Source organism: Propithecus coquereli, unplaced genomic scaffold, assembly GCF_000956105.1.
Source record: "Propithecus coquereli isolate 6110/MARCELLA unplaced genomic scaffold, Pcoq_1.0 Scaffold513, whole genome shotgun sequence".
Classification (NCBI taxonomy): domain Eukaryota; kingdom Metazoa; phylum Chordata; class Mammalia; order Primates; family Indriidae; genus Propithecus; species Propithecus coquereli.
This window is the reverse complement of record NW_012150986.1, coordinates 1,457,967-1,471,766: the sequence shown is the minus strand read 5'-3', so window position 1 is coordinate 1,471,766 and position 13,800 is coordinate 1,457,967. Positions and strand designations below refer to the sequence as shown.

Here is a 13,800-nt window from a genome sequence, read left to right as displayed (position 1 = left end):
AAAATATGATTCCACTGATGTAATAATCTGAAGAGACAAAATTATAGAGATGGAGAAGAGATCAATGGTAGCCAGGTGTTAGGGATGGGTCAAGGATGCAGGGAAGGGTGACCTGAGAGTTCGATGTGGTTGTCAAAGGGTATTATGAGGGCTCCTCACACCGATGGAAATGATCTCTACTTTGACTGTGGTGGTGGACACACAAACCTACTTGTGGAATAAAATTGCATAGTACTAAATACACACATGCACACACACAAATACATACAAGTAAAACTGGGGCCATCTCAATAAGACCTGTGGGTTGTATCAATGCGAATATCCTGGTTGTGATATTTTGCTGTACTTTTGCAGAATATTACTATTGGGGGAAATTAAGGGTACACAGAATATCTCTGTATTATTTCTTACACTTGTGTGTGATTCTGAAATATCTCAATATGAAAAGTTGAATTTTAAAAAGCTATCACTAAGAATTAATATTAAGAATGTTGATGGATCTAGATTAAAGAGCGTTGCTTATAATATGTATCATTTCAAACTCACCAAAATTAGAAGTGCCTGGAAGAGATGAAGTCGCAGTACCTGGGCCTCTCATATTTCCCAGTAAAGCTGGATAATACATTGTCTGAGAGTTGCCTTCTTCTTGTCCTGGAATTTCTATAAATATAAACTTTTCAACTTCTGAAAGAAAAGAATCTTGAACTGTAAATTCTATATGAGGCAAAACTATCCTTCTGGACAAAAAGGCAAAATAAAGACTTTTCTCAAACAAACAAACAAAACTAAAAGAATCTGTCTGTCGCAGAGTTACTTGTATAAAAGGGTAAAGGAAAGTCTTCAAACAGAAAGAGTATGATGAAAGAAGGAATCTTGGAGCATCAGGAAGAAAGAAAGAACACTGGAAAGATCAGAATATGGATGTGAAGAAACTACATCACCCATACATTGCTCTTGGGAATGTATAATAGTACAGCCTCTCTGGAAAACTGTTTGGCAGTTTCTTATAAAACTAAATATGCTATTACCATAAGACCTAGAAATTGCACTTTTGTAATTCATGAAAGAGAAATGAAAACTTACATTTACACAAAAATCAGTACATGAATATTCATAGCAGTTTACTCCTAATACCAAAAAGTGGGGAAAAATAATGTCCTTCAATGGGTAAATGGTTTAAAACAACTATGATATATCCAAACCATGGAAAACTACTCAGCAATAAAAAGGGAGGAACTACTGATATGCACAACAACCTGTATGAGAGTCCCCAAGGAATTATACTGACTGAAAAAAATCTACATACTGTAAGATTCCTTTTATATAAACATACTTAAAGTGACAAAAGTATAGAGGCCCATGTTTGGCAGGGATTAGAGAACAGGCACCAGGGAAGGAAAGGGTGACCTGAGTGAGGTGTAGGTAGCTATTAAAGGGCAAGATTAGGCAGCCTGGCAGTTATGGAAATGTTCTGTGTCTTAACTGTAGAGGTAGGAATCAAACCTACTCTGATAAGAAATTTGCATAGAAGTAAATATAAACACACACAAATTACTACAAGTAAAATCAAGAACAGTTCAATAACATTTGTGTATTGTATCAATGTCGATATCCTGCTTGTGTTATTTTACTATAGCTTTACAAGATGTTATTGTTGGGAGAAAAGGGTAAAGTGTAAAGAGGATCATTTATATTACTGCTTACAAATACATGTGAATTTAAAATTATTTCCAAGTTAAAAGTTGAATTTAAAAAATGAGCTACAACTAGCTTGCATTAAGGATGTTGACATAACCAGATTCAACAGTGCTATTTGTAATGGAGCATCTGAAACTCACCAAAATTAGTAGGAGGGTAGACAGACGAAGAGGAAGAATAGTGGCCACTGTCATTTTCCAAAAAATTTTGATAATTCCTTGTCTCAGAGTTGTTTTCCAGGCTGGCTTCTGCTACTTTTGGCTTATCTATGGAAAGAACATTTTTCAAATGCTTAAGAAAAGAACTCTCGACCATGAACTTATACATAGCAAAACTATCCGTAAATAGTGTATAGGAAATAAAGACATTCTCATATAGAAGGAAACTAAATTTATCCCTCACAGACTTATCCTTAAAGAAAGGCCAAAGGAAAATCTTCATATAGAAAGGATATTATGATGTTATAAGATCATATGCTATTAATATTAAAGAAAAATAAAATTAAAAATAAAAAGAAGAAAGGATATGATGAAAGAATGAATCTTTGAGCATTAGGAAGAAAGAAAGAATAGAAAGAGCAGAAATATGCATGCAGAGAAGCTGGATCATTCATACATTACTGGTGACGAGGTAAAATGGTATAGCCCCTCTGAAAAAAAAAAACTCTAGCAGTTTCTTATAAAATTAAATATGGATTACCATATGACCCAGAACTGCATATAAATTTATGTTTTTACACAAAAACCAGTACATGAATTTTCATAAAGTTTACTTGTAATAGCCAAATATTGGAAACCTCCCAGATGTCATTCAGTGGGTGGACAGATAAACAAATAGTTGTACATCTATACCATGGAAGAGTACTCAACAATAAAAATGGAGGAACTATTGGTACATGCATTAATTGGTGTGAATCTCAAGAAAATTATGCTTAGTGAAAAAAAGCCACATCCAAAGGTTACACAGTATTTGATTCCATTTAAACAAAATTATAGCAAGGGAAGTCATATCACTGATTGTCAGTGGTTAAGATGGGGCAGGGTGGGAGGGAAGGGAGACCAGAGGGAGGTGGTTGTGGTTACAATATGGTAATATGAGGGATCCTTGTGGTGGTGATGAAATGCTCTGCATAGTGACTAGTGGTGGACACATAAACCAACTCATGTGATAAAACTGCATATAACTAAATATACACACACATAAATGTGAGTTTAATCAATGTCAATATCCTGGCTGTGATATTTTACTATAATTCTACAAGATGTTATCATTGGGGAAAATGGGTAAAGCATAAATGGGATCTCTGTATAATTTCTTAGAACTACATGTGAATCTAAAATCTCAAAATAAAAAGCTTAATTTAAGAAAAAGAGCTACCACCAACTTGCATTAAGAATATCAATGGAAAATAAACTCTTGACCATAAATTCTATAGCCAGCAAAACTATTCTTGAAGAAAGTAGGGGAGATTAAGACATTTTCACATGAAGGAAAACTAAAAAACCTTAAAGAAAGGCAAAAGAAAATTATTCAAAAAAAAAGGAATTGATGAAAGAAGGACATCTGTAGCATCAGGAAGGAAGAAAGAGTAATAGAAAGAACAGAAATATGGATATGGGGAAACTAGATCACTCGTACATTACTGGTGGAAATGGAAAATGGTAAAGATTCCCAGGAAAACTGTTTGTCAGTTTCTTATAAAACTAAACATGCTATTACCAGAAGACCCAGCAACTGTACTCTTTGCATTCATGACACAAATAAAAGCTTGTATTAGTATTCATACAAAAACTTGTCCATAAATGTTCATAACAGCTTCCTAATATCCAAAAACTGGAAAAACCAAGATATCCTTTCAATGGTTGAATGGCTAAACAAACTGTGGCACAGCCATACCATGAAAAACAATTCAAAAGTAAAAAAGAGAAAACTGTTGATACATGCAACAACTTGGACAGGTTTTGAGAGAATTATGTTGAGTGAAAAAATGCCAATTCCTGAACATTATATACCATAACATTCCCTTAATATTCTTGAAGTGACAAAATTATAAATGGAGAACAGCTCAGTAGTTGCCAGGTGTTAGGGATGGGGTAGGCTGGAAGGGAAAGGTGACGTGAGGGAAATGATTGTGATTATCAAAGGGTAAAACGTGAGGGAAATGATTGTGATTATCAAAGGGTAAAATGAGGCATCCTTGCAGTGACGGAAATGTTCTGTATCTTGACCGTGGTGGTGGACATCAAACCCACTCGCATGATAAAACTGCACAGAACTAAATATACACGCACAAATTAATACAAGTAAACCTGGGAACATCTCAATAAGATCTGTGGATCGTCTCAATGTCAACATGTTGGTTGTGATATTTTAGTTTTAAAGATGTTATCATTGGAGGAAATGGCTAAAGGATAAACAAGATCTTTGCGTTATCTCTTACAACCATATGTGAATCTAAAATTATCTCAAACTAAAAAGTTTAATTTAAAAAGAGTCACACTAGCTTGCATTAAGGATGTTGGTGAATCTAGATTAAACAGTGCTATTTGTAATATGGAACATATCAAACTCACCAAAATTGGGAGGAATGGAGTGAGATGAAGAGGCTGTATCCTGGCCACTGTGATTTCCCAATGAAGCTGGGTAATTCATAGTCTCGGTGCTGTTTTCAAGGATGGTTTCTGCTTTTTCTGGCATTGCTGTAAATAATAAGTTTTCAAGTGCTATAACATGTAACTTTCGTCCACAAACTCTATACAAGGCAAAACTATCAGGAAAGAAGGGGAAATAAAGACATCCACACACAAAGGAAAACTAAAAGAATCTGTCTCCAGCAAACTTACCCTCAAAAGAAGGTTAAAGGAAAATCTTCAATCAAAAAATTAAATATGAAAGAAGAAATCCTGGAGCATCAGGAAGGAAGAAAGAACAGTAGAAAGAGCATAAATATGGATACAGAGAAACTGGATCACCCATATGCAGCTGGCAGGAATGTCAAATGGTACAGCCACACCGGCAAACAGGCAGTTTCTCATAAAACTAAACATGTGTATGTCCAAACTCATCAAATTGTGTACATTAAATATGTGAAGTTTTTTGCATATCAATTACTATGGTTTGACTGTGTCCTCTCTGAAATTCAGGGGTTGCCAATGTGACGGTATTAAGAGACTGGGCCTTTCACAGGTAATTAGGCCATGAGGGCTCCTCCCTTGTGAATGGGATTAAGGCCCTTATGAAGGAGGATTCACACAGCATTTTCTGAGCTTGTCCTTCTACCTTCTCCCATGTGAGAACACAGCATTCCTCCCTTCCAGAGGATGCGGCCCTCATCAGACAAACAAACCTGCTAGATTCTTGATCTTGGACTTCCCAGCATCCGGAGCTCTGCGAAAATAAGTATCTGTTCTTTATAAATTACCTAGTTTGTGGTATTTTGTTGTAGCATAACAAATGGACTAAGATATCAAATTATATCTCAATAAAGATGTTTTTTAAAAATACTAAACATGCAATTAACATATAGCCAGCAATTGCACTCTTGGGTGTTCATGTCAGCCAAATGAAAACTTACATTTACACCAAAACTGGTACATAAATTTTCATAGCAGCTTTACTCCTAATAGTCAAAAGCTGGGGGGAAAAACCCTAAAATTTCCTCCAATAGATGAATGGTTAAATCATGTACACTTATACCATGGAAACCATTCAGCCACAAGAACTATCAAGTAGACCTATTCAGTACTGACTCAGCAACAAGAAAGAACTACTGATACACACTTCGTTGAATCTCCAGGGAATTAGGTTGAGTAAGAAAAGCCAATACCAAAAGGTTATATACTATATGCATCCAATTATATAACAATACTAAAATGACAAAATTGTAGAGATGGAGAACAGATCGTGATTGCCAAGGGTTAGGGACAGGTGAGTGGGGGAAGGAAGGGCCATCAGAAGGGGATGGGTTTGGTTATATTAATAAAAGTGCAATACGTGAACCTTCTGATGATAGAACCGTTCTGTACCTTGACTATGATGGTGAACATACAAACATTCTCATGTAATAAAATTTCAAAGAACTAAATTCACAGACACACAAATGAATACACTATAGCCTTACAACAAGATGCTACCATTTGGGGGAAATTGAGTAAAGGGTATTATTTCTTACAACTATGTGTGAATCTACAATGATCTCAATATAAAACTTTTAATGTAAAAAATAACACTAATTTGCATTAAGGATGTTTTTAACTCTAGATTAAAGGAGGATGCTATTTATAATACATGTCATTTCAAACTCACCAAAATTGGGAAGCTTGCAGAAAGATAATGAAGTAACATGTGGGTCCATATTCTCCTTTTCCACTAAAACTGAATAATTCCTCATATCAGGGTTATTTGGCAGACTGGGCTGTACTTGTGGCAGAACTGGTATAGGTACTGTTGTGGTAGCTTGGGCAGATCGGATGACACCATTGGCATTTTCAGCACCTTTGTTGGAAGAATCTGATGGTGCAGAGAGATGCAGACATAATGAATGTGTAGAGACAATGCTGGGAAGTGATGGATTCTCCCTGGGGTCTGGCTGCTGCGATTCAGGGCATGCTGCTGACTGAAGAGATGTTCCTGCAGGATTGGCCCCGGTGTGGGCTTCCTGAGTTTCCACTAATAATGATGTGTTACAATTTTCCTGTCCAGGGTAAGAAAATAGAATGAATTTAACTCTTTTCTTTGGTTCCTGGACTTCAATTTCTCCATGAGATATACAATCAAAACTTTTTTGTGTAAATCCAGATGACCTCTCAAATGACATCAACCAATATAAACCAACTGTAACTAAAAATGAGGTTTAAAAAGTTGGTAAAAACATTTCATGCTTATTTCTCTTCAAACATCATTTTCCAATATTAAGGATAAATTTGTATTTTGATTATGTTTTTAATTCATTTTCAACCCTACATTTTAATTGCATTCTATACATGATGCTTACTAACATAAAAATACCCAATGTCATAATTTATCAAACCTTAACTTCAGCATTCTTCTTCCAACAGTTTTAGCCCCCCATCTGCTATTAAAATAAGTTGCAATCAGCCTTGCTAATCTCATAGTTACTAGTTCTAGTCACTTCTAACTGGTTGGTATCTTTAGGAACTAGAGGTTTAACGAAGTTGTAAAAATATTTTTATAACACTTACACGTTTTATTATCAATGATTTCTTCCCAGATCCTTGTATTTTTGAAACGATTTCACAAAGCCGGTTAACCTGATTATACGTGCTTTCAATAAGTTCTGGTAAATCCTATTATAATAAAAAAAATTAGCAGTTCCTATATCGAAAGAAAAGTAACATGTGAAAATACCATTAAGTCAAATTTTAACTGCCAGACACAACAAAATTTCTCGAGCCCTCAGAAATGTCTTACTTCCTACTTGAGGCCTGGTTGTAGGTAATACAGCCAACTGGCTGAGCTAAAGAGCCCCAACTTACCCTCCACCACTCTATTCCATGCAGGCGTTGAAGAACCTTTAATGCTGGAAAGGGAATGTACCACACTTCCTCTAACCCATCACACTGATGATGGAGCCATTTCACACCAAGGAAGGCGCCATTGTAGGAAAGAAATGTTCAAATCTGCTAAAAGGCCAAAGACTCATTTTCTATATAATGACTCATGAACATGATAAGTCATTATCATGTTCATATATAACATATATGTATGTTATATACATATGTGTATATAGAAGTCTATATATAGACAGTGAGTGTTCCACTCCGGAAAGAACATTGAGCCAAGTATAACAGATATGATTTTTGCCTTCAAAGTATTTTAAAATCATGCAGTCAACAATTAACTATAAAAAACCATTGAGTACATATCCCTATATACCAATCAGTTATGTGACTGATAAAAATCTGAAGATTCTTCCTGAAATACACAGAACTTTCAGGCAAAAAATACTTAAACGAAAGGCCAGAAACATTTCCTCATTCATTCATTTATTCATTCAATTAAGCATTATTGTCGGCCTACCACCTGTCAGAACTACTTTCCTAGGTGCTGAGAACATGGACTTAGAAAAAAGCTCCTATCCTAGAGGAACTCCCATCTCAGCTGAGAAGAGAGACAAGTAAAGAGACAATTCCAACAGAGACTAAGTGATTAACGGCCTGGATCATTGGTTCCCAAAGTGTGGTCTGTGGAGTGACAATGTCATCACCTGCAAGCTTGTTAGAAATGCAAAACCTCAGGCTCCACATCAGACCTACTCAGTTGGGAACTCTGAGAGTGGAGACAGCAGTCTGTGTTTTAACGAGCTCTCCAGGTGATTCTGAAGCTCACTCAAGTGTGCAAACCACTGGCCTGAGAATCTGAGATAAACAGCACAGGCTCTAGGGGAACGCTGTTGGGGTCAAATACTAGACTTCTACTGCTTATCAGCAGTGTGACCTTGGGCGAGTTACTTAACCTCTCTGTGCTTCACTTTCTTTATGTAGGATATCGGATAAACATATCTCTTAATGTTCTTTTGAGGACAGGAACCTTGCTAGAGTATCATGTTAATATAATACTAACAATGACAATACTATGTGATGCCTGGTCCAACAGTGCTCAATGGTATAATCATATTATTATTTTTACTGGCATTACCAGTGCCATGACACAGGTAAGAACAGGAGGCTAAGCATGCACAGAAGAGCAGGACCTAACCCAGGCTGGTAGTCATGGGAGGCTTTGCAGAGAAGGTGATGTCAGGGTTGAGAATGAAAAGATGAGAAGGTGTTCGCCAGGTGAAGATGCATGGCCGGGCACACGGGGCAGGAGGAACAGCATGTTCTAACATACTCGGAAAGAAAAACAGGAAACTAGATTACGTGGACAGTGACTATCAATGACATAGCAGGAACTGGGCTGTCATGAGAGGTAAGAGAGTGAAGTGACAACAAACGAGGGATGGGGAGGCAAGAGAAGTGGCTTTTCAAAGCTGTGAGAAGGGGAAGGTGTGACAAGGACAGGGCTGGAGCTGGAGGAGGCTGGAGCCTGATGGGGGGCAGTGTCTGAGCACAGGGGAAAGGGCCAGACTCAGAAACCAGAGCAGGTGTCAGTCCTGACAGTGGGAGACACCTTTCCGTTGCAGTGATCAGGAAGCGGGTGAGAAGGATGGGGTCGGGCTGGCTGGTGGGCTATGGGGACAGGAACAAGGCCATGGAGGGGAGGACTGCTACAGGAGAGAAGCGGCAGCACTGGGGTAGGTGAGGCGAGGTGGGTAGGGGCTCCCTGGAGCTCGTGACGGGTGACCGGGCAGGGACGGCCAGCGGAGGGCATCCTCCTCTGCTCCCAGCCTGAAAGGGGCAGGGGTGGACAGGAGAGGGTGCTGGGCAAGGACAAGGGGCTCGGTGGAGGGAATGGGAGGAAAGAAGAGCAGGCTGAAGCATCTAGAATGGGAAGGGAGACGTGGAAGAAGGAAAGAGCCGGCCCTCGGGGGCAATGGAGAGGAGCACTCGGGCCATTTCACGCTGTGGCTCTGGCCCTGGGCACCTCCCAGCCCAGCTCTCACCCGTGCTGAGCAGACCTAGGCTGCCCACAGAGGACCCTCAGGCAAGGGGTAAGGCAGGCAGGAGAGCCTGCTCCTCCCTCTCCAGCCCACCTGGGCCCTCCTTCCCCTCCATCTGGCCAGCTGCACATGACCCTTGGAAACATTCCACTTCTCTCCTTGCTAATGATAAAGACCCAAACACTTTCACTTCTCAAAGTGTGTTAGCTCATCTCATTCAAGAAACTCTATATGTTAAGAAACATTTATTCATTTTTTAAAAAAACTTTCATTACCTCTTGGGTATGCAGCTCACAAAATTCCTGGTAATCACATACCTCTGTCCATCGCTACCAACATGCTAATTTTTACGAAATCCCCTCGAAACACAAGATATACTCTTTACAAAACATTGATGGGCTGCCACTTTGTTTCAACTGAGATATCTTGATATGCATTTAGGCATAAACTACATTTCATCCAGTTGATTTCCTAAAAGATTATGTTAGAGAAATTAAATATCAAACAATCAGGTGAAAGAGGCTTAACTATTAGGTTGGTGCAAAAGTAACTGCAGTTTTGGACCACTAATTTTAAATCATTATAACTAGGCTCAAACACATCTTTATTAATCAAAATAGGAACCATTCCAATCAACACATTTTTGCCAACAAGAAATAAGTTTGTTTATTCCTGTAGCGTAAAAATCCATGCTTCGGGATTTGACAAACTCTTGGAAAGCATTTTCTGCATCCTGCTGGTTGTAGAAGCGTTTTCCCTGCAAAAAGTTGTCGAGATGCTTGGAGAAATGGTAGTCAGCTGGCGAGAGATCAGGTGAATATGGCGGATGAGGCAAAACTTCGTAGCCCAATTTGTTCAACTTTTGAAGTTTTGGTTGTGCGACATGCTGTCGGGCATTGTCATGGAGAAGAATTGGGCCCTTCTGTTAACCAATGCCACCTGCAGGTGTTGCAGTTTTCGGTGCATCTCATTGATTTGCTGAGCATAATTCTCAGATGGAATGGTTTCCCTGGGATTCAGAAAGCTGCAGTAGATCGGATCGGCAGCAGACTACCAAACAGTCACCATCATCTTTTTTTGGTGCAAATTTGGCTTTGGGAAGTGCTTTGGAGCTTCTTCTCGGTCCAACCACTGAGCTGGTCGTCAGTGGTTGTCGTACAAAATCCACTTTTCGTCACACATCACAATCCGATCAAGAAATGGTTCATTGTAATTGTGCACAAGAAGAGGACACTTCAAAACGACGATTTTTTTTTATTTTTGGCCATCTCATGAGGCACCCACTTATCGAGCTTTTTTACCTTTCCAATTTGCTTCAAATGCCAAACAACCCATAGAATGGTCGATGTTGAGTTCTTCAGCAACTTCTCATGTTGTTGTAGGAGGATCAGCTTCAATGAGTGCTCTCAATTGGTCGCTGTCAACTTCTGATGGCCGGCCACTGCACTCCTCATCTTCAAAGCTCTCGGCTCCTTTGCAAAACTTCTTGAACCACCACTGCACTGTACATTCACTAACAGTTCCTGGGCCAAATGCATTGATGATATTGTGAGTTGTCGCCGCCGCTTTATGACCCATTTTGAACTCGAATAAGAAAATCAGTCAAATTTGCTTTTTGTCTAACATCATTTCCATAGTCTAACACAAATATAAAATAAACAGCAAGTAATAAGTCATTCGCAAAAAAATGTAAAGCGAGAAATGAGCATTAAAATGATGTATAACATAACCACATTTAAGAATGTATTCCAACATCAAACAGCAAATTTGAACAATGCTAAAACTGCAATTACTTTGCACCAACCTTAATACATTTTATCAGTTATGGGCTGTTTTTTTTAAAAAAAAAAACCTACAGAAATCATTTTTATTTCAAATTTTTCACCTTGGGAAACTATTCTAACTAGAAACTTTTTAAAAGTGTACCACAGTGGGGTGATAATCATAGACAACTTGACATGGCAAAATTTCTATTAATTGTACAATAACATTAAATGTGATAAGGAAAAATTTAGCTCAATATTTCAGAAAACTACATTTGAGAGACAGAAGTCTAATACCTCACAATAGTGCTAGGATTCCATAAGTTGATTTTGATGATTTTCATCAAAGGAAACTTCAGCCATATTGCTCATCTATTAATATTATAAAATAAGTAGTCAATGCTAATATCACTAGCAGCCAAATTAAGCACTATAAAAAATTACACTTTAAATACTTATCTTTTTTCATTGTTTTCATTTTTCCCCTATGTTCCAAAGGATTTCAGAAATCTTTTACTATAAACCAGAGATAAAGTAAAACCAAAACCCACATTCATATGAGAATGAAAAAGAGTTGATTAATAAAGGAGGTAAGGAAAGAAGTTATTATATAAGAATGTAGGTTTAAGAAAAGCTACTGAATATCAGTATGAACATATAGTTTTTGATACATATAAAGATAGGCACAGAAATATAAATTTATGTATATGCACACATTAGAATACATACATTTATTTCCTGGCTCTGTCAGCTAAGAGGCCTAGGATCAATGACACAAGAACAGCAGTGAACACACCTAGTGTCCAGATCTTGGTTTCTAAATACCATTCTCCAATAAAAGGAACCAGGGCTCCTTCAAGAGAAGTTGAATTCCAGGGCTGGGACAAGGAAAGTACAGATGAGCCTAGAACATCTTGTGATGTAAGAAAATAAGGAAGTGCTCAAAAAGGGTGGGAACAGGTCAAAAGGCCACAGGAGCCAACTAGAAGGAGTTCCCAAAAGCCAACACTGGAAAATTTGGTCAATGAAATAAATAACTATAATACTAGATTATAACTCATATAATGCAACATATGTCTATGAGTCCACATTTATGTAAATATATATAACTACATAAATAAGTAAAAGATAAGAGACATCTCTTCCTTACAAATGAATTCCAATTAATAAATACAGAAAGAATGAGGAAAACAGAGCATTACCACGAGGCAAACGCCACAGTAATGATTACTGCAGGTAAAATCCATGGATGGATGCTAACTCAACTTGGTGGGTTGAGGAAAAACAGGATATTAAAATAGTCTCAAAGTACCCTTCCATTCAAGATACTTATCACTTACAAAGGGAAAAATAATATAACTTTACAATGGAAAAATCTAGAAGACACTATGTAAACCAAGTGATTGATGTTAACATCACCAATAAAAAGATGTATCAACACAATGTACCCTCTGATATGAGTCAATGAGGAGATAACATCATCCGTGTGGTATTCTTGCCAAAACTGCATAATCTCAATGTATTCAAGAGAAAGTATAAGATGCACCAAGATTAAGACATTTTATAAAATAACTGACCAGTAGTCATCAAAAGTGTCAAGGAAAGAATGAGGAGCTATCATAGACTACAAGAGGCTAAGGAGACACAACTAAATTCAATGTCGAATACTAGATTGGATCCTGGAAAAGAAAAAGGACGTAGGGGTAGGAGGGAATGGCAACATTCAAACAGTACAGTTTAGCCAACAGTACTGCACCAATGTTAATGTTCTGGTTTTGATAACTGTACCGCGGTTTTACAATTATCATAATTTTAAGTTATACAGGTAAGTTAACATTAAGGGAAGCTGTGTGAAGTATATACATAAGAACTCTCTGCAATATTTTGCAACATTTCTGTAAATTTAAAATTATTTCAAAAATTAGAAAAGTTAACGAAAATGGGTACAAAATGCTGTGAATTTCCTATTACACCAGAAAAAGAGGAAAACAAAATGATTAAGAGCTCATTGTCTAATGAAAAGAAGTATACAAATTCAAGAGAGAGAAATATTTCCTTGAGCCTGAGTTCAGAGTAACTCCAGTCTATGAAGGCTGAAAAAAAATCTAAATCATTTTCTTGGTGAGGCCTAAGCGTGAACATATTTGGCAATTAGCAATTAATATTAAGTAATTATTCAAAGTCTGAAGTCACTACCACCTTCTTCACAATCGGGTATTCATGTTCTTGTCTAAGGAAGATTTATTAATAAGCCAAAAGGAAATATGAAAAAAAGAACTCAAAGAAAAGTTCAAGACTTTTATTTCATTTTTAAGAAGCACGAAAAGCGTATTTGTTATCTCAAAGAGCCTTTGCCCATGGCAAATCCTAAGACAACATGAAAAGATGTACTTGCAGAACTGTGTTCTCCTTAACCCAGATCCACTTAAGATACCTTTTTCCATCAAGCTTAACCCCGTATGTACTTCAGAGTAGAAAGACTAGTCTTCTAGTACCAGAACTGCTTTAAAAGCAAATATTTCTAACCATGCACAAAGAACCAAATGTTACAGGACTTTTGATTTGTAAATAATCCAACAGTGACACTCTGTGGACAAGATAGGAAACACTTAGGCACCTATTTTTCTTGATAAATTAATCTCCAAATCATCTTAAAACATTTTTTTTTTTTTGAGACAGAGTCTCACTGTGTTGCCCGGACTAGAGTGCCGGGGCATCATCCTAGCTCACAGCAACCTCAAACTCCTGGGCTCAAGCGATCCTCCTGCCTCAGCCTCC

At 37.5% G+C, this 13,800-nt stretch overlaps 1 protein-coding gene across 1 annotated transcript in view; it reads right to left on the bottom strand.

Moving 5' to 3' along the window:
* BEND2 (BEN domain containing 2) overlaps positions 1-13,800 on the bottom strand; it is a 54,184-nt gene that overhangs the window by 26,400 nt on the left and 13,984 nt on the right. Inside the window, exons 4-7 of the mRNA XM_012656628.1 lie at positions 6,004-6,391; positions 4,272-4,397; positions 1,839-1,964; positions 547-684 (exon numbers count right to left, since the gene is read on the bottom strand). Of these exons, the coding sequence (XP_012512082.1) occupies positions 547-684; positions 1,839-1,964; positions 4,272-4,397; positions 6,004-6,391 (778 nt within the window). The remainder of the gene's footprint in view (positions 1-546; positions 685-1,838; positions 1,965-4,271; positions 4,398-6,003; positions 6,392-13,800) is intronic.